Source organism: Osmerus eperlanus, chromosome 15, assembly GCF_963692335.1.
Source record: "Osmerus eperlanus chromosome 15, fOsmEpe2.1, whole genome shotgun sequence".
Lineage (NCBI taxonomy): Eukaryota > Metazoa > Chordata > Actinopteri > Osmeriformes > Osmeridae > Osmerus > Osmerus eperlanus.
In genome coordinates this window covers 11,607,992-11,633,626 of record NC_085032.1, presented here as the reverse complement: position 1 = coordinate 11,633,626, position 25,635 = coordinate 11,607,992, and the positions used below count along the sequence as shown (strand labels likewise).

The window sequence follows — 25,635 nt, the reverse complement described above, 5'->3', positions numbered from 1 at the left end:
TAAACCATATACATGCAGCATGCATAGGTGTCCATGGAATCCAGCTTGGTTTATTCTGAGTCAGGACCGCAGCGCTCAGGCACGCCGGGGAGAATTCTGCTTCAGATTTTTGACGAATGAGTTGAATACGTACAGTACACACAGCTGCCGAAAGGCTAGAAAACTAGAAGCAAAAAATGTAAGTTTGTACAAATGTGTCACAAGTCTCACTTACAGCATAGAGTTACATAGTATGCTGTGGAATCTTGATCACCCCCCCCCCTCCCTACACACACAGACACACTCCTCCCCTAAAGTAGGCCTACACAAACTCCACTTTCCAAAAGCGCTAAAACCCTTTCTCACCCACAATGCCCGCTCTTTAAAATAGACAGACAGACAGATGCTCAAGTTGGCTCCCTCACTACAGAGGAAAAAACCATGACCTACCTATTTACATTCACATATCTGTCCCCCAAAAAGTATTCATTTCACCATTCTTCCTTTTTTAACAGTGTATGTAGCTGTACAGTACCAAACAATGACAAACTGATCATTCATTGTTCATTTTAATCATAAGAATACTATCAACTTTAACTTTAGAATACTATCAACTTGAACCTTTGGTGAAAACTTCTTCATGACATTACTGTAAATGACAAAATTCTGTCAGACCTCAACAAGGGATAGGGTACTGCGGTGGGTATATACTTCATGAAACGCAGATCAGCTCTATGTGCAGGCTAAAATAAACACCAACACGTGAGATTTAATGCTGACAAGTCTGACAATGCTGACATTTTTGATAAAGAACAACCTTCTTAACATGTTAGAAAACACTGGTATGAGAAAAGAGATATCTAATACTGTTTTATCAAGTTTGTTGTCGCTTTTCAGGACACGTGGTGTGAGATCCTGAAAGGAGTTATCCTCTAAAATAGCAGCACGAATATCCACAACTAAAGCTATTTCACTGGCAAGTGATTGGGTGCTTTAATACTTGGTCTGGTTGCTCGGCAGGTGCTCTGGATAACTGTTTGTAAAGAAAAGTCACGTAAAGTCCTTACTTGACTTTGTCTTGATTTGATATACCGTATATCTTTGCGTATATCTCACTGGTATTACTCTGTGGACATGTATATTGTAAAACATCACCTCTAGTGTGTGAATGGTTAAGTCCTCACACACACCCGTCAGTCAGCGGCAAATACAAGTTATCCTTCAACATTGTCTGCTCTTCAGCTGACACACAGGACTGTTACTGTGGTAACACAAGGTGGTTATATGTACTGGCATCTTTTCCATGGTTGTTGAATTTTTACATTACATGAAGAGGAAAGAATCTCACACTGTCTTCTTTGACCAACTTCCAACGACAAACCTTACTGTTTGGGTTAAGTCAGGAAATAGAATCCTGTCCTTTAATCAACTCGGCTAGTTATAAAACTGACCTTCAGTCTGCTGGTGTAACAGATTGGTTTGATACCCTCAAACCCACAGCAAAAACATTAGGACCCTCCATCCTTTCCCTTCCTCCCACAGACAGACATAACACCCCTTCATATATGAATTATACAACTAATTAAACACTAAAATCAATCCAAAAAAGAAAACTCACAAACATGACATATTGAACACTTTGGGCTTATTGAAGACACAGTGAGGTGTTCTGACTCAGAAACACTGTATACACCACCTCCCGCTGGAACCAGCGGAGCAGTCCGTCTGTGACAAAGGTCCAGACTCAAGACACTGAGACATGCTAGAGGATTGTGTGAATCAGGGGCCTGCGATGATGTGAGAGGATGTGAGGAGCAGAGCAGTGTCTGGGGACACTGGTGGTCCCAGAGAGAAGACACGGTGGACTTGTGTCCTCCAGAGTAGGGGAAACGGATGAACGGTAGCCGACACACGCAGACAGACACACGTATACATAGACACAAATACACAAACACACACACAGCTCTGGCCCAGATGAACAGTGAAGTGGTGTAGGGGAGGTTTAGGTGTTTCTCACAGCCAAGGCCTGCTCCAGCTCCTGTCTCCTCTGCTGAATCTGGAGAGAGAACACGGTGATCAAGAACAACTCGTACAGACTGGGTCACCCCCGCTGATGTTTTACAAGGGGTGATTAAAACAGCGATGCCATTTCGGTGATATTTAACGAGCGGTGATGTCATCGTGGTGCGGTTTTATTAACTAATGATGTATTTCTGTTTGACCTTATGGTAGAGGGGGAGAGTGTGTGTCTGCTCACCTTGCAGTAGAAGTAGCGGCTCACTGCCTCCTGGGACCAGGGCTCGTGGTAAAACTCCGCCCTCCTCTCCTCCTCTGGGTTCCCAACCACATCCGTCATAAGCTACAGAGGACACAATTGGTCAAGATGGGAGGGGTTTAATGTTATGTTGGAAGGTTTATATAAAACTGGAGTGTGTATGTGTGTATGAGCATGTCTGTGTGTGAGAGTGTCTGTGTGCATGTGTATGAGTGTGTGTGTGTGTGTGCGTGTGTGTGTGTGCGTGTGTGTGTGTGTGTGTGTGTGTGTGTGTGTATGTGTGTGTGTGTGTGTGTGTGTGTGTGTGTGTATGAGTGTGTGTGTGTGTGTATGAGTGTGTGTGTGTGTGTGTGTGTGTGTCTGTGTGCATGTGTATGAGTGTGTGTGTGTGTGTGTGTGTGTGTAAGCATGCGTGTGTGTGCTGACCTTCAGGTCTCTGCTCTGAGATTTGAGCCAGTCCTGGATGTAGCCCTTGGGATCTCTGGAGAAGCTGAGCATGAAATCCCTCTGGATCTTCAGCTGGTTGATTGACTCGATGGTCTCGTGGATCTGAGAGGTAATTTTTACAGCAGGCATAAGAGAACAGCTCGCACCCAGCTCAGCAGCAGACTAACCCACCAATGGGAAGGCTCAGCCCTCGAGCAAAGGCTAATACACGCATGAGAGCAGACCAGATGGAGAACAGAGCTTCGGCAGTGTAAGTGTGAGGAAAACAGTCATGCGGGGATTTCACACAGGAAGAACTCTGTGGTGTGACATACGGTATCCCGGAGAGAGACGGAGGCTGACCCACCTTGTTGTCCAGGGAGGCGATCTCCTGCTGATTGGCTGTGGAGAGCAGGAAGCTGCTCATCTGGCTTTTCAGGGGGTCCTCCACCTCCACGTCGATGTCATAGCAGGCTGTCTTCTTCTGATCGTTAGGGTCCACACTGGGTGGATACATATATACAGTATATATATATGTATATATCAATCAGCAGTTCATCTACAGTGTCCTTGCCAGGTTAGTGAAAGACAAACAGAGACAGACAGTTGGGATCTCACCTGATGACGTGATTGATGACGATGGGGTCGGGGGGCAGGAGGAGGTTGGTGAGGCGCTGAGGGATCTCTGAGAACTTCAGTCGGGGGCAGTCAAAGATCTGAGGCGGAGAGAATACTTATTGAGGGACTTAAAGATCCCGGTGGTGAAGCTAGGACCTTGTCACCAGCACAACAGCTAGTGTAGGAAAAGGTCAATGCAATTCTTTACCGTGCTTTAGTATGCCTCTATGCATAAGTCATCGTTATGTTTACTTTATTTATCTTTACTTGTCAGATGGTAGAATAAAGAAGTGGAGAATAAAATAAAATAGATAATAATAGAGTAGAACTTCTTTGCCTGGAGCTGTATACCTGCTGGAAGTACTTGTCACAGTTGATGTACTCCTTGTCGTGGGAGTCCTGTAGCTTGTTGGTCTTGACGTACTGCCAGAGAGCCTGGATGATACAGGAGCGGGTCTGGGTGTGAATGCCCAGCAGACGTGCCAGCCGTGGGTCCAGCTTGAACTGAGGGGGCTGGAGGGAAATCTCCAGGTTAGCACAGTAGCATTAGCAGCTTGGGCTAACATACTACACAGGAACTAGGCTGGCCTTGGGAACACCAGGCTGAAGCCAGGCATTTCCTGATACCAATGTGCAAATGTTGACTCTCCGGCGCCCTCACCTGGTAGTCCAGCATCAGCAGGAGGGTGCAGCGCACGCTCACGTCTCCGGGCCTCTTCACCTGGAAACCGTCCGTCTCCTGTGTGGTGGGCGTACGGTGCCACTGATGGAATACAGAGACAGACACGCACACCTGAATGCTTGGACCTCCGAGGTTCATAAACACACACTGACTTAAGTGTCATCATCATCCTTAGGAGCTGCTGGGTTACTAGGAGATGTACAAAATGTGCACACAAGGACAAAAGAAAGAAGACAAAACCAAATGTGTGCCCTTTCAGCGAGCAGCCTTGCACCTGACCCCTAGACTGTTGTCTTTGGTAAGGCTGAGTCGTTGTAAGAAAACATAATAGATACCATGCATGGTGCGGTGAGGAACCAAGACAGCAGAGGGTTGATCTTTTTGCTCAAACTCAAACGTTTCAAACCGATTCAAACCGATAACTATCTGTTTTAGACCTCGCTATCATCAGCAAAGATGTTTTGGAGCCAGATAAGAACCTGGCTTTCTGTACCAGTAGCTGTACCCCAGCCTAGCCAAATACAACAATTGCCAATGCAGAGAGTTGTTTGATTTCTCTCCTCTGTTATCTAGATATCAAACCCTACCTGCTATTCAACTGGAAGTGAAATGTTATTTGAGTCTGCATCTTACCTTGGCTTTACTGGTCAGCAGCTGAAAAGAAAAACACTTAAAGTTCCCTGTGTCACAGTGCATCACAGCCACTTAGCATGCAACACTGAGTGGGAATGGCCTCTCTAGAGACTGAAATGCTTTTGTACTACCGGTGACTCGGTAAAGACGCAAAGATGGCTGTGAGGAATGTCAAGGTACAGTAGCTTCTACACAAAAGGGAAGAATGGTTTGAGCAAAAGCTCCCTGCCATGACTCCTTGCTGAAAGACATTTCTCAGAGAGAGCACCTTGGAAAGCACCACCTTGTTAAATACTTTTGTTTGCTTTGGACCTTCTCTACAATGTAGCCTCCTCTAGTACAGCGAGCTAAAAAAGGACATATTCAGTCAAATATCAACTCTGAAATTACACCTGCTAAATAAACAACACCGACGCCATGTCATTAAGAAGTCAACAACACGAAACAGGCTAAAGACATCAAGACAAAACAAGATTTGTATTTTGATGCTAATCAGCTCAGCATCAGTCATCTGGTTCTATTAGGCCACACAGGTTGTAATGGCTTAATGTTGTACTGATTAGAGGAAGCCTGGAGATCTGTTGACCTATCTTCCCACTCAATATAAATGACTGCAAATACTGCAAAGCGTTTTAATGTATGCGTGTATGTACATTTTCTACAAATGGTTGAAGGGAGTTCTGAACCATTTGTACACCCCCTCGGCAGGCAGAACATTGGGAACATGGATGAGCTCCGACAGAGAACACAGAGAGAACCAGGTGAAGACGGGTGGAGGACAGAAGGAGTGAGGGGTGGCGGTCGTGGTCATGAAGACAAGGCTCACCTCAACCAGGTGGTTGTCGGGTCCGTACAGGTCTTTATCCAGCTCGATCACCAGGCTCTTGAAGAACGAGGAGAACTTCCTCTTCAGCTTCCCAGGCTGGGTAGGGGGGGGGGGGGGGGGGTGCGGGGCGAATACAGAGGAAGTGCTTTTAAAGTGTATGCATGATAGGAATAAGCGAGTGAGGACACACACACAAACGCACACAGCTACAGTACACCGCAGACAAGCATCACAGAGTAGCAACGAAACACAAAGTGAAAACAGGACATTCTCAAGGTTCATTTCCTCCGCTAGAGATATTTGCGGCCTTTAAAACCACAAACTGTTCAAACCACAGTGAAATGATAGGCCTGTCTGCTTCTAATGAGAGCTACAGCCTCAGTCTACAAAACCCAGCAAAGATCATTGTGTTGCCTCTGAATGCATGCTGAATCCATAATCGAAGCATGCATTCTTCCAAGCATTGATCATTGCATCTAAAGTCTAAAACAAACAGGCCAGTAGTAGCCTGAGGGGTCTGACTCTAGGATAAATTTTCACCACCCAGCAAACACATTCTACTGCTAAAAAAACATGAACTTAAACATGCACATCAAGTAAATGAAGATAGTTGATTATGAAGTCAGAACAGATGTAATAATGATTAATAAACATGAAATAATTCGATATGAAATACCAAAATGCTATACTCTATATAAAAATAAAAATAAACATTGATTAAGATAAATACTCACATCATCTAGCAGCTTTCCCTCAACACGCAACTCCCAGGATGCAATGCTCCCATCTGAGTCGTCAGCATCGGGCTTGGCAGGGTTGAAGGTGTTGGAGATGTACAGACGCAGTTTACGCTTTTGCTGTCAATACAAAAACACAGACGCCATTAAAACACAGTAGAAATGCCTGTTAGTTGCCAGTGCACAACATTGTCACTAGTCACCTTTTGATTAAGGCACTTTCAAGACAATAACAAGCTCTCAAAATGAGAATGATAGGGGAAAGTCTTTTTATTTTTCAAAGTTGATATGTTAAAAGTTTAAGAGATGTTTATATTCCACTTTAGAGCATGCCAGGTCCTGATGTTCTACAAACCAAACAGAGTATTTGTTACTTTCATGGGTCTCTTCAGGGCCTCCTGGATGTCCACCCGCTTCCTCATGATGGTCTGGTCTAGCTTCCTCTCAAAGGCCAGCAGGTCCATGTAGGCCTGGGACTCTGGGACCAGCTCACGGATCTGTAGGGGGAGGAAGGGGGTGGAGATGATAGACAGCACGCATCTCAGTATCTTGTACCACTCTGTGACCACACTGTCATTTTCAGGTCAAAGTTACTCTCCTTATTGCCTTCGTTATATAAACTCCCCTAAGGTTGGTAATAAATCGCACAGTAAATTAAATAAAATAATAACCTGATTTGTTGACAGTTATAGTTGATTGATTTCTTTGAGATTTTCTATATAAATTAATTCTATGAACAAAGGATGACTGATAACAGAGGTGATTATATCCTCTAGACCCCTTCTCCACCAATGGCTGCATGGTATAGAGCCCTTCCCCCTTGAGTACTTCTGACATGACTAATGTGTGTTTCCTTCTCTGCTTGGCCCCCTGTACATGAAGGAATTGACCCATGCCTAATTTAAGTGACACATGGACAAGGTGCTTACAGCCTTTAGGCTGCGTGATTGCCCAGATCTTAATTGGCAGAGTCCATCCTGGAAGTCCTGAATATGCATTTGGGAAGTGCTTGTTTCAGCCAACCAGCTCTGACCACATTACCATGCTGACTCCACGGAGCGCCAGGGGGTTCTTACCGAAATGGGCACACACTCTAAAACCGCATTATCTCTCCCACTCTCCTTTTATTTCTCCCCCTCCCATCATCATTATATCCCCCTGTTTCCCTCTCTCCCTCTCTTTGTCTCTCTGTCTCTCCCTCCTTTCTCATCCTTTCCCTCCCTTTCTCAATCAATCACTATTTCCCCTTCTTTCTCTCACTCTGCCCCCTCTCCGTCTCTATCTTCCTTCATCGTCCTCTCTCGTCCCTTCTCTCTATCTGCATCTGCGAGTCTTTCAGCACCCTGTGGTGCAGGGCAGACAGAGTACATTGCAGCGGACATTCTCTGTCCCTGAGTCATCAGAGTGGCGCCCCAGTCCTGCGCTATCTCGCTGTCTGGCTCGTGTTATGGATAAGACCCAGAGACAGACATCCACCATCCAGGAGCCACATGGAGCTCCACAGTCACCAGCCAGCCTCCCGCTAAACCCAGCCCAGGGCCAGGTAACTGTGGTTCTGGCTGGGTAAGGGCTGCTACTCCCTGGGTGGGGTAAGAATGGCGGCTGGTGTTAGACCTCATTCCACACCTGTGGAAATGTCGACATTTAAACGGCCTCATCTGGCGTTCTATTGACTATTCTGTCTGAGAGAGATGGTGATGAAGAACCATCGAAAAAACGTCGACCGCTTTCCCAAAAACCTTCCAGGCTTCTCCGTTCATTTGTAAATAGCACACAATCATCTGCCCCTCCATGCCCACCAAGAACCCCTGGTAACAGACCACACACACACAAACTAGCACAAAACGTGCACAAATGGACACATTTTATATTCGATAGACAGTGGATAATCACACACAAACACATGTCGTATGAGAGAAAAAGGTACAAATATTCCAGCTCACCCTTTGTGGAAGAATCTTGTCTGCCATTTTCCTCCGCTTGGCACTACAGAGAGGGAGAGAAAGACAGAGGAAACGAGGAAAAAGAGAGCACGTTACTATGGTGACTGATAGCATAGCATCCAGGCCATCTGCTAAAATGCTGGGCCACATCCAGCCAGCACCTCAGCGTCCCAGCTGTGTGTTTGTGTGTGTCCGTATGCGCATTTGGTGTGACTGTACGTGTGTGAGAGAGAGACAGAGAAAGAGTGAATGAGAGAGAGAGTGAAAGAAAGACAAAAAGAGAGACGGATGCGAGCACAAATGCCACCTGGAGAACAGCGAGGGATCAGCAAAGTCACCAGTCACACCATCACACACCTCATGCACGCACACAGATAGGATTGTCAGGATCACCATTGAACCTGTAGGACAGACACCTACAGCCTCAGGACTGGAGAAATGGATCATGTATGGAATGTCTGTTGATGACCGTTGGACACTCATAGTAAAGACAGTATTTCAGGAGGACAGACACAATGCCATGTTGAAAAGTAACAAGAAGCAGCACTTTATTAAAATAAAATTTATTCAAAGCAGAGCCATATGCATAGATATATGTATCTATGACGGTCAAGTGATTCCAACTGTATACAGCGTATGGACTTTGTTGGTCTACTAGAGGACCAGAACGAATACTTACCATAGTTAGATAAGCTCCCAATAAGGCATAGTTCAGACATGCTGCTTAGTTAGGTTTGTGTTCAGTCAGCACTCTGGGTTTCCTGTCTAGGTTTGGGCTGAAGCTTACACCTGGGTGTTATGGATCATACTGACTGTGACATGTTGCGGCACAGGAAGGAGGAGTCTTCAGGACCAGGCAACAGTCCAGACGTGGACTGCAGGAGTCAGGTTACTGACTTTGTAGAAGGGTTAATTGTGGATTCTTAAGGGAGTTAGTGTTTAAGGTAGCATGCTGAATGCTGAAAGACTCTGAGGGAATGTCAACCTTGGGGGGGGCAATCTCTCTTTTCAGATCTCCTGTGATGCAGTTCTGCGGTTGATAGAAGATGTCCATCCTTAGATAATCCTAGAAGAAACACTTCAAACCCACAGCAGAATGTGCTCCCTTCATGCCATGCTTCAGTCCAGTCCAGTCCAGTCAGAAGCATGCACCAGCACATGTTGAGGTGGTTTCATGAAAAAACCTGGTTAATAGATTGTCTTTGAAGACTACATCTAGAGACAAACACAGAGGTTTGTAGGGGGAGTGCACCGCCTAAAGGCTAGGAGGTGCTAGGGTTTGGGGAGAGGACAGAGGGGGGGGGGGGGGGGGGGGGGCGAGAGAGAGAAAGAACGTGTGAAAACTTGACATGCAGCAGAATAAACTCCTACTTTGATCCGAGCGTGGGATCTGATTGGGCATCTCTCATGTCCATCTGCCTCGCCGGCATCTCATTGGCTCCAGGGAATCCCACAGGCTTCCTAAGAGTTGGTGGGGGATTTGAAGGTTCTCCGATTAGAGGTTTGGCGTTACAGACACTTGGTGGCAGCAAGCAGGATGTCTGAAGGACACACTCAGCGGTCATGTATGTGTGTGTGTGTTTATGTATGTGTGTGTGTTCATGTGTGTTTGAGTGCGTGTGGATCTGGTTTTAGATGCACGTTTGCAGCTGGCATATGTGCAGCGCTGGGAGTGGTGTCTGTGTACATGCACCAAAGATGAGCTGGGGAGGGGGGCACAGGGGGCCCTGGTTGACATAGTTGAGGTGTCAGGGGGAGTCTGAGGGGGTCTGGGGATCCTGGGTCATCAGCAGGGTTCTCATTGGACCGTAGGAATCAGCACACACAATCACAGATTGTCTAATGAAGATGATGATGGTTACACACTTTGACACAAATAATGGTAAAAAAAGTAGAGATAGGATATCACATGCTATATGCCACACAGCACTATACTTACACAGGGACAAACAGACAACACGCTTTCATTTTGTCATTTTAGATTGTACTAGCAGTACAGGGCTGATTTAATGTGCACCCTGTAAATTATTTAATATTTCATCCAGAATGATTGAGGGTATCCTCACATGGCTTGCCAACAACGACAGCACGGCCAAAGGATTGAAAATCAAACAGTGACCTTTGACCCCCACTATAATTACCCCAGACTATTTATGTGGTCTATGTAAATTGTGAATGTGGACAGGGTCTATTTTTAGTAGCAGAGGCTTGACTGGGGCTCTGTAGCACAGTCAGACCAGAGTCTGGCCAGGAGGACTCAATGACACTGCAAACACAGGTGGGCTGGCATCAGATGGCAGCTGGCAGTGTGGGGGGGGATGGGGGGGGGGGTATGACATAGTCTGCCAGAGGACAGGCCCTCGCTCCCCCAGAGAGAGTCATCTGGCTGGGTCACCCTGGACCATCGATCAGGCATCCCAGCCCCAGCCTGAAACTCAGCCCCAGCCTCAGCCCCAGCCTTCATTGTAAGACAACGCTTCATCTATGCTGTTGTTTGACAAGGTCGCTTAATTGCAAATGGATCAATTACACTGCGTAACAGAGAGAGAGAGAGAGAGAGAGAGAGAGAGAGAGAGAGAGAGAGAGAGAGAGAGAGAGAGAAGGATGGGGCATGAGAAAGAGATGCAGTGAGTGTGCTTATTGATCGTCTCTGTAATTACTCTACCTGCCTTTTAGGTGTGGTGGGGGGGTGACGACACACAGACACATCAAGCACCAGGGAGACGCACTCAGACATGGTGGTGGACTGGACAGCGTCACATACTGACACAAGACATTGGGGTCAGCCAAGAGAGCCTCCTCATGTTCTCTCGGGGCTTCTCTACTGTCTTGGTTGAGCTCACCTTAGCTTAGCCTAACATAAAGCTGTAGGCTAGGGGCTAATATGGAGGGAGAGGCTAGGAGACATACAGTGCCATGCAGTGAGAGATTGAAGAGAGGAGAGCTCAGAAACTAGTAAAGATGGATTTACTTCAACCCACGGACCTAAGTACAAAATAATTTGAAATCCTTTCAGATACTTTGCGCTGTTAAAATACTTGGAGGCTTATTTGCCTGAATATGCCTGGAATTTCAGGTTGTAGTGGGCGGGCTTTCACATTGTAAGGACTTGATGATTGGTTCCAGAGTGCCAGGCAAGATAAATTAAGCACAGATAGAAGATTTGGATCAAGGATCTCAAATAGCGATCCCCCAGCCGAGGGGTTGCCAGTTGGTCCAACGAGTCAGACTTACTTCCTGGAGCGGTTCTGGACAGCCTGCTGCTGGACCTGCTGGGAGGGGGCGGGTCTCTTGCGGCTGGGTTCCATAACGGGGGTGGGCAGGCCGGGCCGCACTGCAGGGCTGCCCCCGTACGGGGGGCCTGGGGGGCCCATGGGAGCCCCCTGGTGGGGCATCCGCGCTCCAGACGGCATTCCAGGACGCTGTGGAGACAAGAGGAGGGAAAGAGAATGGGGGGTGGGGAGATAGGTGAGGGAAAGAGAGCGGGGTGGGGATAAGGGAGGGAAATTGAGTCTCAGAACACATTTGGTACCATTTCAATTGCAAGGGGAAAGACATGAGATCTGATCTGACATCAGATCTGACGATTGCCAGATACGCATAGATACACACAGTCCTTATGAATAACAGTCCAACAGTGGTGGCATAGTTATCCGCATGGTCGGCTGCTGACCCTCTGATGTGCGTGAACAGCTGGAGAACTCACACCTGCGTCTGTCCCTCCCAGGCTAACAGCTGCTGGCCTGGGTGCAAGACGCCACGCCTGGTCTAGCTGGCTGGCTGGAGAAAGCTAGCTGGCTGGCTGGGGGAGGCTAGCTGGCTGGTTTGGGGAGGCTAGCTGGCTGGTTTGGGGAGGCTAGCTGGCTGGTTTGGGGAGGCTAGCTGGCTGGCTGGGGAAGGCTACCTGGCTGGTTTGGGGAGGCTAGCTGGCTGGGTGGAGGCTGGCTGGCTGGTTTTGGGAGGCTAGCTGGCTGGTTTGGGGATGCTAGCTGGCTGGTTTGGGGAGGCTATCTGGCTGGCTGGAGAAAGCTAGCTGGCTGGCTGGGGGAGGCTGGCTGGCTGGCTGGGGGAGGCTGGCTGGCTGGCTGGGGGAGGCAAGCTGGCTGGTTTGGGGAGGCTAGCTGGCTGGGTAGAGGCTGGCTGGCTGGTTTGGGGAGGCTAGCTGGCTGGTTGGGGGAGGCTAGCTGGGTGGCTGGAGAAAGCTAGCTGGCTGGCTGGGGGAGGCTAGCTGGGTGGCTGGAGAAAGCTAGCTGGCTGGCTGGCTGGGGGAGGCTGGCTGGCTGGGTGGGGGAGGCTGGCTGGCTGGGTGGAGGCTGGCTGGCTGGCTGGGGGAGGCTAGCTTGCTGGCTGGGGGAGGCTGGCTGGCTGGTTTGGGGAGGCTAGCTGGCTGGTTTGGGGAGGCTAGCTGGCTGGCTGGAGGCTGACTGGCTGGGTGGAGGCTGGCTGGCTGGGTGGAGGCTGGCTGGCTGGGTGGAGGCTGGCTGGCTGGGTGGAGGCTGGCTGGCTGGCTGGGTGGAGGCTGGCTGGCTGGCTGGCTGGCAGTGGTAAGTAACAGATTGTAGGTATAATCTAAGAGCTCACAGATTGCAGTGGTATTGCTATTACATCAGTGATAGTAAAGAATGGATGAATACATTACTTTAATCTAGAAGAACATAATTCTGAGCCTAATCTTGACTACTCTACTGCATACAACAAGGGTTGACATAGTAAAAGTGACTCTCTCAACCTCTTGCCAAAGAGCAGACTCCTACTAGGTTCTCAGGGGAACAGGAACTATGGAGAGATAAATGAAAGATGGCCGTGCGGCTACTACGCTGGAGCACAGAGAGATTAAAAAGTCAATCATTACTCAGTAATGGACACAATCTTTTTCACAGGCCCTGAATGGAAGTGTAGCACACAGCAGCAGACACACAGAGGTGAAGCACTTGACCCATGGTGATTCTGTATTCATGAGGAGAGGGACTGTAGCCTTGACTTATTCCATATGTTCTGTATAGAAAACACAGGCATGTAATCATTCTATATAAAGGAATTGTAGGATGTTTCTGTCTGTGTGCAAGAAGACAATTCTAGTCTTCCAAACATACACCTCTAGAAAATGGCTTTTTACTCAGAGCCTGCCATGAGAAAAACGTTGCAATTTGAGCAAACAATTAGAATTATAACAGAGTGTAAATGCGGCCTTGGTGTGAGGGCTTTAAAAGCACTTCTCTTTTCAGCACAGGAAGCTCTCTACTACATGAAAGAGTCCCAGTGCTTGTGAGATGTCACACTTCACACAGAGAAATAGCGGGGTGACAATGAGTAACTACTGAGTCACAGCACACACACAACTCATTTAAACACACAACATGACACGTGGAGAAACAAACAAATACACAAAACATGTAACTACAGGCCACTATAACTGTTTACTACTTACATGTTTTTAATTGATACATGTCAATATTAAACAGTTGTATCCTGTGTGTTCACTCAGTGACGCATTTTTGAGTGTTTGGAATAGCTCTATAAAAGTTTAATATATTTTTATTATCATTACCATTTAAATGATTGAAATCAGTTCAAAGCATCATAATTAACCTAATATTTATTACAATTCATTTAGTAAAGAGCTGCTGAGAAATGTAGACAGAGGAAACGAGGAAAAAGAGAGCACGTTGCCAGACATTTTGGTCAGGATAAATCAGCTGTGTCATGTCAGTAACCCCAGTTGTCTAACTCCTGTCTGCAGTTATACGTTACAGATATTCTATCACAGGACTTACTGGGTGATCAAACATGTACTTTAGACTGTAAACACACACACACAAGTACATGAACACGTGCATGCTTCAAACTAATCAAATAATAGCCAGGAAGAATGTTTTACTGGTGGTCTAATGTGGGCTAACATTGCGGGTGAGTGGGTGTGTTTTATAACGGTGAATGGCCAAAGGGGTAGCTGACACCCTGTGTCACTGTGTTATGATCTGTGAGACAGAAGGTGCTGTCAATCTCCTGTGTGGGGGAGGGGACAGCTGGAAGCAGACTCTTCTGACCAGGGATAGAGAGATGGAAAGAGAGAGAAAGGAGGAAGGAAGGGGAGAGGGAACGTAAATAGAGAGATATATTGAGATGAAGAAAAAGAGAAAGTATAAAAGCTCAAGGAGAGGTAGGGAGACCATGTGAAACTATGTTGTGGGGCTTAGTCTCCCCAACCCCCAACCCAACACACAGTTGGTCTGTTTGGGTCCCCTCTGGTCTGGGCGGGTTGGAGGAGCCACAAAATCCCCCCCCCCCCCCCCTCCCAACGAAGCCCTTCATTAGTACGTACAACTTGACCCAGAGACAACCCTGCCGTAGAGGCTTCATGGAGGCCAGAGCAAAGTTCATGGTAGACAATACACACACACACACAATGACACATAAAGTACACAGGTGCACATATTATTGGCACACAAACACACACAGTTGTTATCATCTTGGGCTCCATCTCCCACACAGACTGCTGCAGGGTCTTCATCCCAGCAGACAAAGCCCCTCTGTGACCTCCACATACAAACATGTCAAGGAGAGAGGGAACGAGAGTCGTGCGTTTGTCTGTGTTGGTGTGTGTGAAGGAGAGAGATAAGGAAAAAGAGATAAAAAGAGTAAGAGACTAGTATGTTCGAGAGGAGAAGAGAGACAGGGAGGGAGAGAAGAGAGAATGAAAGTGGAAGAGAGAAAGAGAGAGTGGCAGAGGGAAAAAAAGAGAGCGTGAGAGATAGTCTCTAGTCTTCAGGGCTGGCCACCCACCAGGCCCTAGCAGAGATCTCTCCTCCACAGAGACAAACAGTCCTACCATGGAACACCTCGACCTTCAGATCCCAGCATTGGTGCAACAGTTTGTGGGTGTATGTGTGTGTGTGTGTGTGTGTATTTGTTTGCATTTGCAAGGAATGTAGCTGGCCCTGTGGCCCCCATCCCTACAAAGACACAAATGTTATCTTTCCCCTACCGTCCTGGGCATTCATTTAAAGCAGGCTGTATTATGCGTGAAGCTTAAGAAAGAGAAAAGGCAACGTCAACTCTCAACCACAAACTAACAAACGAAATCGTTCCTACACCCATTAGTCTAAATATTTCTTTCCTGCAGTCTATACAATGGAAGGAGCGTGCCGCGAATATCATAACAGTTCCTCAGAACTCTGTTGAGAGGAGAAGCAGGCTGGAGAGAGGATTAACAACGGGAGACATTTGGCTGGGAGCAGTGAGAGTCTCATCAAGGTTAATTGGTCTTTTGAGAGGACACACTCATCTCACTCATCAATCACCTCCCGTTCATTGTTTCCTAAAGTGTCTGAGCCGGGTTGCACCTTGCCCAGCCATGACGCAGCGTTGGCTATGAGGTTAAACCAAACACACCCTCATCTTACAGTTTAGAAGCCAGATAGGTCTGTATAACTCAATGACTCATCTGGAGATGGTTGAGAATTCTAACAGACAGCTGCTGTCTGGTATAAAAAGGCTATTATAAAGCTTGATGTGTTTAAATAAACATCATTCAGAAGAACTCTTTATTATTGTAGACGTTCCAGTTAAGAACGCAGTCCCTGGCAAAAAGAAATACAACAGTGCCACTCATTTTAATAATGTACTTAAATGAATTGCATCAGTATTTTGACTTTTTGGGGTCTGCATCCTCTCTAAGACTCCAAGTCTGAAGAATGAAAGCTTTTCCTTTATGACCATATATGTTCAGAAGGATTCCAGCAACATGCAGTGTGTGGCTTCCACGGTGTGTCTGTTTTTTGAATGAACTGACCATTTCCTCTCTGACTCCAGGGCAGGCATGCTCAGTGTCCCCTCGTCCCTCTTTCCTGTTCTGCCCTGCGCTCTTCGCATTACAAATCCTTGTTCCCCCCTTCCTCTGTCTTCCTTGCCCTCCCTCCCTCCCTCCCTCTCTGCTTCCCTCTCTTCTTTAAAAAGAAAACAGTGTGGGATCCAGGGGGCTGGAAATAACCTTCACATGGACGGCTTTCCCAGCTATCTCTCACATTCAGACTGCTGTCGCGCTGACACACACACACACACGCACGCACGATCGACACACAGACATGCATACAAACGCACGCGGCACAGGAGTCCTCTGTGACGGACGCCACTACTCACCACTCCATGGACCAGGAACTCAAACAGTTTGCTCTTGGTGGCTTTCCTGGCTCCCCCCGCCGTCTCCTCCGTGGCCATTTGCTCGGCGATCCCCTCCGTTCACCCGGCTACGTCTCCCTCTCTTTCTTTTGTCTTTCCCCTCTCCCTGCCTTTCTCTTCCTTCACACAGTCTCCCGATCCCCTCCCTCGCTCCACTTTCCTCCTCTTTGTGCTCTCCTTTTCAGTGCTGCCTGTCCCTGACTCTCCAGCTCTCTCTCTTTCTCTCTTTCTCAGCCCCTCTCTCCCCCCCTCTCCCTCCCTCCCTCTCTCTCGCTCTCGCACTCTGTTTTGAACGTGCAGCCCTGCCGAGCCTCTCACTCTATCTCGCTCACTTTTTACTTGCGCTGCCTTTCAGGAGCCCTGTTCGGCTGTGGAGTAGGGGGGCCAGTAGGGAGGTTCCAGCTGGCCCACCTCGCCGGCCCCCAGCACAGCTGTTGCATTCCATTGGTAGATAAGGGCATGCGGTGTGACTGGCTGCTGTAGACTGCTGTTTGAACAGAGACTTGGAGGTAAGCCTCGGTTAGCTATTCCCTCCCTGCAGTGACCAGGCCATGGTCAGAAAACACACATATGTACACACACACACACACACAGTACTGACAGTAATTCTCAAAAAAGTCTCTTAAAGGCACCTCACTTCATATTGGGCTCCCCTAAATATCTCCCAGTATCAAGCTTTGAATTTGAATCAAATTTACAGCAATAAATACAGCAGTAACACACAGTGTTTATAGAACACAGATAGATCATGCAGAGAAACAGCATCGGTTGTGCAGTCGCATAGACATTTAGATATGTGTCATATGTTTTGGTCTGGTTTGTAGACTGAGACTGACTAGCTGGTTGATTGGCTCCCTGGACGACTGACTGCCCTTGCTGGGAGAGAGAGACAGTCCTGCCTAATGGGAGAGAGAGACAGTCCTGCCTAATGGCCCAGCTAATCTCCACTTGGCTCTGCGTCCTCAGCCTGGCTTTCAATGGACTTGGGTCTCCTTGTCACCCCTAGTACAGTCAGAAAGGAAATTGTTTTGGTGCCTAGAAAGCCAGGTGGTCTCTGTACATGGTCCAATAACAGTACTGTTCGTGCTACATACCTGACCACCAGTTGACACACTGACACACTAATTGACACTCTATTTTTTTCTTCTACTCGCTCTGTTTTTTTCTTCTTTCTCTCTACCTTTCCCTCCTCTCGTTGTCCCTTCTCTCTATCTACTGTTTCTCTCTCTCTTTCCCCTCCACCCTCCTTTCCTTGGACTATAAGCGTTGAAATAATCACGATATGAACACGATGTGATTTCAATGACGAAGGGCTTGTGAAGCAGAGCAGGATCACAAAGATCACACCAGTACACGGGATCACACGTCACAATGTCAGCCAAAAGCTTGGGTCCAAAAACTGTTTGAAATCAGTGTCTGCTTTAGTCTGTCTTGGAGTGTCAGATGGATGGGATTACCATATCTAGGAAGTGCTCATTGGTTCAAAATGTACCAGAGGAAAACAATCAAGCCCAGATACCATTTCTAGATCAAGTCTGGTCGGGTCTGAAACAGCAGAAGGGTGGATCATGAGGCGGATCAAACATGGTACATGAAACACATCAGGAATCAGAAGGATGCAAAAAATCATAGGTACAAGTAAACTCAATACCATCAAGAATTGTCCTGGAGATTTCTGAGAATTCTTACCAACGAGTTGTTTGAATTGCATTTAGTCATTTTTAGTCATTTTACATTTAGTCATTTAGAATTGAATAAAGAGCTCAAACTGCTGACGAGGTCCTGAGTGAGGGGCCTGCTCTGGAGGCATGACAGCTGTGCTGCTCCGTTATTGTTGCACTCTGGGTCCGTGGCCAGCTAGTGAATGGGTTGGTGACCTCTAGGTCAAAGGTTTCGACCCTTGTGGAGTGACTGACTTAATGGTTGAGTGTGGAAGGATGATAGTAGGACGATAGCCCCCACTATCCAGCAACATTCATCATTCAATGTATTGTCATCAACTGAGATTTAGAGTTAAATCTGAAGAAGAAAGATCTTACTCAAACATGATAAATGAAGGGATCAACATCATCGTCTCTTGGAGGACACCTTGTGTTCAGATTAGTGTACTGACACTTGTCGTTCATCATTGACAGGCTTGCCCCATGCAAATCTGTCTAAAATGTTTGACTTGATTTAAGTATCTTTTGCACCTAAAAGCTGTTGTTTTTATGTACTCAGTAACTGAATAGCTGTACTGTATCGCTTTGGTTAAAAGCATCTGCTTAAAGATTACATTATTATACATTCAGATGTATATTATACTATTACTATAATACTACTATAATGTATATTAAAATAATAAAATAAAATACTATATTATACTATGCTATATTGATCTGGATTCTGGATTATTTGCATCTGTAATAATGATCTACTTCATCTGTTACAAGGTCATGCATCCAAATAGAGCTCAGACAGTTAGTTCTGTTTCTCCGGCAACGGCACGTGGGCGTTCTAAGATAACAAAGAAATCCAACAATTCAGGGAGGCCCCGTACGCAGCAGTACCCCCTCACAGACCCCCACCGTCTCTCTCACCAATGCTAGCTCCACCAAATGGTAATCTCCAATGCTGTAGGAGACGGAGGGGTGTAGAGGGGGGGGGGGGGACTGGGGGGACTGGGGGAGTTAGCTCAGGGAGCTCTTTCAGTACCACCGCAGTCCAACAGAGGGAGCAAACAGAAATAGTGTGAATGGGGAGCATCTTCATGTCTACTTGAATGAAGAGGAGCCCGCCCTCACTGACTGAACCGTCTGGCAGCATCACAGGCGGGAGAGGCAGCAGACAAAGCCGGCTCCAAGCCGTCTGCTCACAGCCTACAAACCTCCCTTCAGGTCCCAAGCAGCATTTTTGATATAGTTAGTTTACTAAAGTATTTGAAGTCACATTTACCGGGACCAAATCCCCATTCTATGCCTGAAAACCCTTTGGCTATTGGACAGAGACATTTGTCATATTACAAAGTCATATCAGACCAAAGTCAGTTAGACCATGAGTGGTATAAATACTGGGTCTCTGTGAACAGACCAAAGTGGAGATCCATACACTGTCTGGCTATATCAAGCTTGTGAGCATAGCTCCTTTTTCAATAATCTAAGCATCAACCAGAGAACAAGAGAATGGGGGGATGGAGGGAGAAAGAAAGGGAGGGAGAGAGAGAGAGAGAGAGAGAGAGAGAGAGAGAGAGAGAGAGAGAGAGAGAGAGAGAGAGAGAGAGAGAGAGAGAGAGAGAGGAGGGAGGGAGGGAGGGAGGGAGGGAGGGTGGTAAACAGAAAAGAGAGAAGGAAAATGTCAGAAAAGGAGAGTAAGAAAAGAAGAAAAAATAAGTGATAGAGATAAATAGAGGGACTGGGGTTGGGTGAAGGAGAAGGACATGGGAGAAGCGTGGGGAAAAACAACGTCTGTAGTAAAACCTATGTAATCATGCGGTTTCATCTTTACAGTATGCTGCCTCGCTTTGTGTACCATACTGCTCATGCAGACTGCACCACAAATATGTCGCGAACACACACAGGCAAGCCCTCCTCAAACCTAGTGTCAGAGCCGGACTGCTGGAGGAGGAGGAGGAGGGAGGAGTTTGAAGGAAAGGAGAAAGTCTGGGTTCCCCATCCCTGGCCATGGGCCCCTCTCTTTCTTGTGGACAAAAACCCAACTCAACCAAGCTTAAGCTTCTTAAAGACCTGAACTACAGGAGAGCTTGAATAGCCCCAGTCATCAAAGAGGCTGTACACAATGGCACCACTGCACTGCACCTTCAGACCAGATTCCAATACAAACAGGGGAAGAACCGGACACTAGTCGTCGTCTCATTAGACTGATGGTGCCGGGCTAGACCTTCAGAAACACAAGCACGTTGCACACATTAAATATAAGTAATGCCAGTGTGCCTTAAATTAACAAACCCTAATCACACTAAAGACTACCTCGGCCTTGGCATGGAACCCCGGCGACAACAACAGAACAATTGTGTCCACTGATGCGGTAGAGCAGCAATACTCTGGTAATGCTTAGTAATACTTAGTAATACTCTGGTCATTTGCATTCCAGGGCTGGTTTCAGCACCTGACCAGGCCAGGCAGGATCAGATAGTGGATAGTGAGACCAGGTTGTTTGGGACAAAGCATCTTTATCCGAGCAACATATTCTCTCGAGCTGCTTTGGCAGCTCTCCTCGTTGCTCCTCTCGCTGTGAAAGGGGGCATTGTGGGAAAGGATGGAGACTCCGGCAGTAGTCCCACAATGAGGGAGGCCTGTTTCCTTGCAACCACGGGGCAGCGGCATACTATACACAGGAACTTCTCTGAAGAACATTTCCTGTTTGCTGTGACCATGGCAACTGGTTATTCTGCCGTCCCTTTTGAGGGGGATCGTCAATCAACAATCCGATTGAAGTGGGTTCACAACGGTTGAGAGTGATTGCAGGACTGATTGGTCAAACAGGCAGTCCGAGACCCACGCAGACGCATATCAGGACAAATATCCATTCTATCCAGCTGATCCATGGTTACACAAATGTTTTTGCTTCTTTTTTGAACTCACACTGTCTGATAGGCAGCTATGACCAATGGCCCTTATCCAACAAAACAGTCCACCTTAAGACAAAGAGCCCCTGGATGTATTATAAATGTGGAGAACAAGGAATGAATGAATGATAGAAGGAGAAAAGGAAGGAAGGAAGGAAGCAGTGTCTCCATACAGTATTAAATCCTCCACTGAGGCTGAGATGGATCTGGTTAATTCATGATGGGGGGAGGCGCCATCCTTTTTAGTAGGATGCGCGTGCAGCGAGCTGGAAACCCAGGATCCACACTTGTCTAACTGGCCTAGTTCTGGTCGAGATGAGATGCTGCACTTACGGATGCAGATGAAACTCACATCCTTATAGTTGATAAATGTCAGTGACAGTGCAGCACAGGGGACATTCGAGAGGAATACATTTGCTATTTTCACTGAGGTACCTGTGACAGCATTGAATACAGATGACAAATACCACATCCACCACTCAACTAACACAGTCAATTACAGCTGCTAGCGCCAGCATAAAATCCATATTGCTGTTGGCCATGTCTGAGTGTTTTTTTTTTTAGCGTTTCATTTTACTGGGATGCTCTGCCGTCTGTCTCTTCCTCTATGGCGTGTTTTGCTCTGGTGCAGTGCTGAGCATTTGCATCTAAATGGGTCAGCCTTGGTGAACCCAGACAGGCTGTCTGAGTCTGTCACCAAGTGTCCCTGTATCAGCAGTCTCCTGGATACTCCCAATCTCCGAGGCTGGGATGTGCGTACTGCCGGGCTCCCAGACCTTGTCTGTTGTAGAAGCACTACAAAATCTTCCAACTGCAAATTCATTAAATGTAGGCCTTTTGGGTTTCCCAACGCATAACTGTAATGGGGCGAGATGGGTCAGTGCCATTTGTAATTAAGTTAAACAAGGATGATGAATACAAATATGTTCATTCCTTGTTCTGTCTGGCAATGGCTTTCATAGCTCACTGATGAGAGACTGTTTGATGGAGGAGATGATCAAATGAGAAAGCGGGAAAATACGTTTAACATAGTTTATTATCTTTCCTCACTCGTCAAAGGCTTTTTAAACAGTACATACACTGTTTCTCTGAGTTATAGAAAACCTGATTTAGTGACATGCAGTGAACTGGGGCAATTCTGTGCTAGCCAGTAGTCATTCTCTGCTTAACTTTCAACGCTGATCTGCAACTGCTTATCAACACAAAATGTTCCGACCCAATACTGTAGTTTCCTGGGTAACCGAAGCCCGGCCATTCGCCATAGAGCCAGGGAATTCCTTGGCAGCCAAATAAGGAAGCACTCCATTGTCCACTTTTCACTGAAAGTAATCCCCAACACAAAAGCTACTGACCATTCAATAGAATGACCTAATATTCAAGAGGAATAGGGGGAAAATGTTTTAAACTTTCACTAAAGGAATGGCCAACGAATGTTCACAAGAGCACGATGAAATTAGTAGATCAGATAAGTGTTCAGGAAAAACCCAAACTGTACATCTCAGACACTTGAGTCACACGTAAGTGACTCCTGAGTTTACAGCCTCTTAAGATATAAACTGTTCCCAACATAAGTTGCAAACCTCCTGCACATCGCGTCTGAAATAAGTCACCTGTCAGACTAAACACAGCAAGAGAATGAGACAGAGAGAAAGAAAGGATTTGAGAGAAGCGTGGAGAGAGACAGAGAGATAACAGTGTGGGAGATAGGGAGGGTGAGTGAAAAAGAGAGAGGGAACTGGAGAGAGAGGGAGAAGAGAGGTAAGGAGGAGGCTCAATCACCGTTCACCCTTCCTTTAAGCCCCTCTTAAACATGCTCCACAGGGTAAGACAAGCTGCTACTTCATCAGGCCTCTCGAACAGTGACAGCAGTTCTATGCATACTAATAGACTCTCTCTCCCCTCTTCACTGGTAGGCCTGCCCATGACTGGATGCTTTACCCTCCTTGACTACAACTCCTTGTTCTAAATCTCACGTTCTAAGGAGTTCACCCTTTATCAAGCATTGCTTGGACTTCTTGGGGTGGGAGTCAGTGAGGAGCCAGAGCAGTGTGAAGTGACCTTGTGGTCTGAGGCCCAAGTAAGATCCTACTGGCCTTGTGTGTCGGTAGCTGGAAGAGGGGACTGCTGGGTCAGAGGTCGAGGTGTCCACGTTATTGTGGAACACTTGTCTGCATCCAGAACATTTGTATGACATCCCAACCACAGTCTTCTCTATAAATGTCTGTTTCAAATAGTTTTCGTATAATGTCTCCTTCTCATCCCTATCTCATAATGAAACCAAGAAATAAACCCCCAAAATACATGAGGGAGGATAATAAAAGTTTAACTTATAATCATTATTAACCTATTTTGGGGAAATCTTTGTAGGTGAGCTGGTCTTGTGGAACTAAGAGAGGGACACAGCGGGAGGTTCACATTCCAACTGGGTTATTGCCTGGAAATTCACTGTTTTCCTTTGTCGGAATGGAATCTAAGCACACAAGAGAATGGAATGCTGGGACATATGGATCACAAAACGTATTCTGTGAAAAACTGTGAACATGCCTCATCAGTGGTTTGGTTTGATACTGTAAGTCACGACCAGTCTCAATGGCCCTCTAATGAGAAAACCATGGTCTGTAATGAAACACGTCACACGCCAAATCATAAAATATAGGGTGGTAAATCTTTCACGCACTTTTGCCAAAAAGGCATGGAGAAATAAATGTCACGCTTTGCTCGTTTTCCTAGAACGTTCCAGTATGTCTTAGAGAGCAGCTAATGCACAGTACTGTGGTATTAATGCCCCTGGGCTTTTAATATGGTCCTGTAAACTATATGCCCTTATGCAGAAGCCAGACTGCTATGGGGCATTCCACACCTCCCTGTCTGTCTGCAAACACCACAGAAAAGCCAACTACCGGCCTCATCTGAGAAGCGGAGGCATACAGAGGTGTATGTAATAACAAAACCAATTTATTAGGATTGTCCATCCGTAGTTGGTCTATCGATGCTCAATTTCAGCTGCAATAAATTATAAATCTTTTGCAACCACCGACTACTTTTGGCTGTTGCCTGAGGATAAAAGTGTAGAGTAACAGAGATTACATATGTAAAGGTTTCCCTTCCTTCATACATCAAAATAGTCCCATTAGTAAACTGGTGTGAACATTTAAGATATGATGAATATGAAACTGCGTAACCTGCTCTGAGATCTGAGGAGCAAAATGTTTGAGTTTTGACGGGAGGCCCACAAGCTAACATCTCCTTTGACCATTCACATGCAACTATAAAGTATAAGGCCAATTTTAGGCTTTAAGTAAGAACACAATGAAATGCCTTACCTACAACACATAGGCCTTACCCTGTTTTATAAACATCATTGCTATGTGGACCACTTGTTGTCTTGTGTTACAGACAAAAAAAAATATCAAAGAATTATCCCTAATTGCTTTTCAACTCAGCTGTACACACACCAACAGAATCTGAGAATCTGAGGCGACTCAGAACCCTACATGTATGGACCTCTTTTCACAAACCTTCTAATTATTTGATCTAATGTAGGAAACATCTAGTTTTCTTTGATAGCCTCTTCACATCCAGTTTGCTACTACTAAATATATTGTCTAGTGAAGGGAACATAGTAATGTGTGAGAGCCTCTTCACATCCAGTCTGCTACTCTGCTTCTGCGTCAGAGAGGCGGCGAGGCTGCTGCTCTCTTTAACGTAGCCGACAGTGCATCCACTCCACCGCTCCTCAAGTGTCGGATTCTCACACCAGTCAAGGTTAACAAGCCGCCCGTGTCTGCGGCGACTGGAAAACGGGAGGGGTAGAGGCGAAGGGTGAGGTGTGCTGCTCTGTATAATGAGGATGCAGACAGGAATTTACAGTAGGCTAGCCTATAAGCTACACATTTTTCACCAATGGCTTTGATGAATACAAATTTCACTAATGCTTATATTTTGAGGAATAACAATTCATGTATAAGGGTCGCAATTCAAGGTAAAAAACTTGCCCATTTTGAAACAACAACATCAACAATGCCATCTTTAGACACATAATAAACTAGACCCAGTCGCAAAACTCCCGTGCGCACTAATATAGCTGGCAATGCGCCTACAGATGCCGTGGGCTGGGCTCTACTGTACAAACGGAGTTCTAATAATGGAGGACTCCGAATTATGCACTATGCAGTGGAAGGCTCATCAAAATAGGCAACTGATGTGAAGACAATAAAAGCGTCCCTTTCGTTGCTGAAGCGTAGTTCTTACCTTTCTCTCCATTGCTGTAACAGTCTTATCAGTCAGTACACTGTAAATATGGTCCCTAAATGTCTGTCCGGTTGCTCACTCCAGAACTTCCTCACGCCGGCTTCAAGTAGCGAATCGCGGTCACTCCCCCATGAGGTGGACTGCTTCAGAGTAAGCGTCTGGGGCTGGCCGAGAAAAGCAGATTTGGGAAGGGATGGAGTCGGGTTGTGTGAAGCTTGTTCGGCGACAGGAGCGCAGGCGCGGGCTCTGAATGAAAAATTGCAACTGGTAGGGAGTGTCACCAAATTACCTAGGTTGCCAACAAAATATACTTCAGGTCTTACCTGCAACATCTAAAATCAACCGTTACACCAAAATCCAAAGCTTGTGCGAAATATTGTGTCTCCCTGTGTCACACATACAATTATGAGTCGGTTAAGGGGCACTGCCATAAATAAGTTATTCAAAGACTAGCCTACATTTAAATTGGCTACAGTAGGTCTACAATAGGCAACCACCTCTCCCTTATAAAAACATGTCCTTA

General features: G+C 46.5%; 1 protein-coding gene across 3 annotated transcripts; it reads right to left on the bottom strand.

Annotated features, from left to right (window-relative positions):
• Window positions 1–532: 532 nt before the first annotated feature.
• Window positions 533–25,286, bottom strand: smarcd3b (SWI/SNF related, matrix associated, actin dependent regulator of chromatin, subfamily d, member 3b). Of its 3 annotated transcripts, none has more exons than XM_062479271.1 (14): window positions 25,113–25,286; window positions 11,354–11,541; window positions 9,491–9,580; window positions 8,120–8,162; window positions 6,551–6,673; window positions 6,174–6,296; window positions 5,440–5,535; window positions 3,960–4,061; window positions 3,650–3,811; window positions 3,299–3,396; window positions 3,048–3,183; window positions 2,681–2,803; window positions 2,237–2,338; window positions 533–2,035 (listed from the first exon to the last, which is right to left on the bottom strand). In XM_062479271.1, exons 1-14 carry the CDS (start codon window positions 25,122–25,124, stop codon window positions 1,982–1,984), a joined length of 1,452 nt encoding a protein of 483 aa, XP_062335255.1. In that variant the 5' UTR covers window positions 25,125–25,286; the 3' UTR covers window positions 533–1,981. The 3 variants fall into 3 exon arrangements, with proteins under 3 accessions (XP_062335255.1, XP_062335254.1, XP_062335256.1); XM_062479270.1 differs by lacking the exon at window positions 25,113–25,286 and adding an exon at window positions 16,259–16,544; XM_062479272.1 differs by lacking the exons at window positions 9,491–9,580; window positions 25,113–25,286 and adding an exon at window positions 16,259–16,543.
• Between the last annotated feature and the right edge of the window lie 349 nt (window positions 25,287–25,635).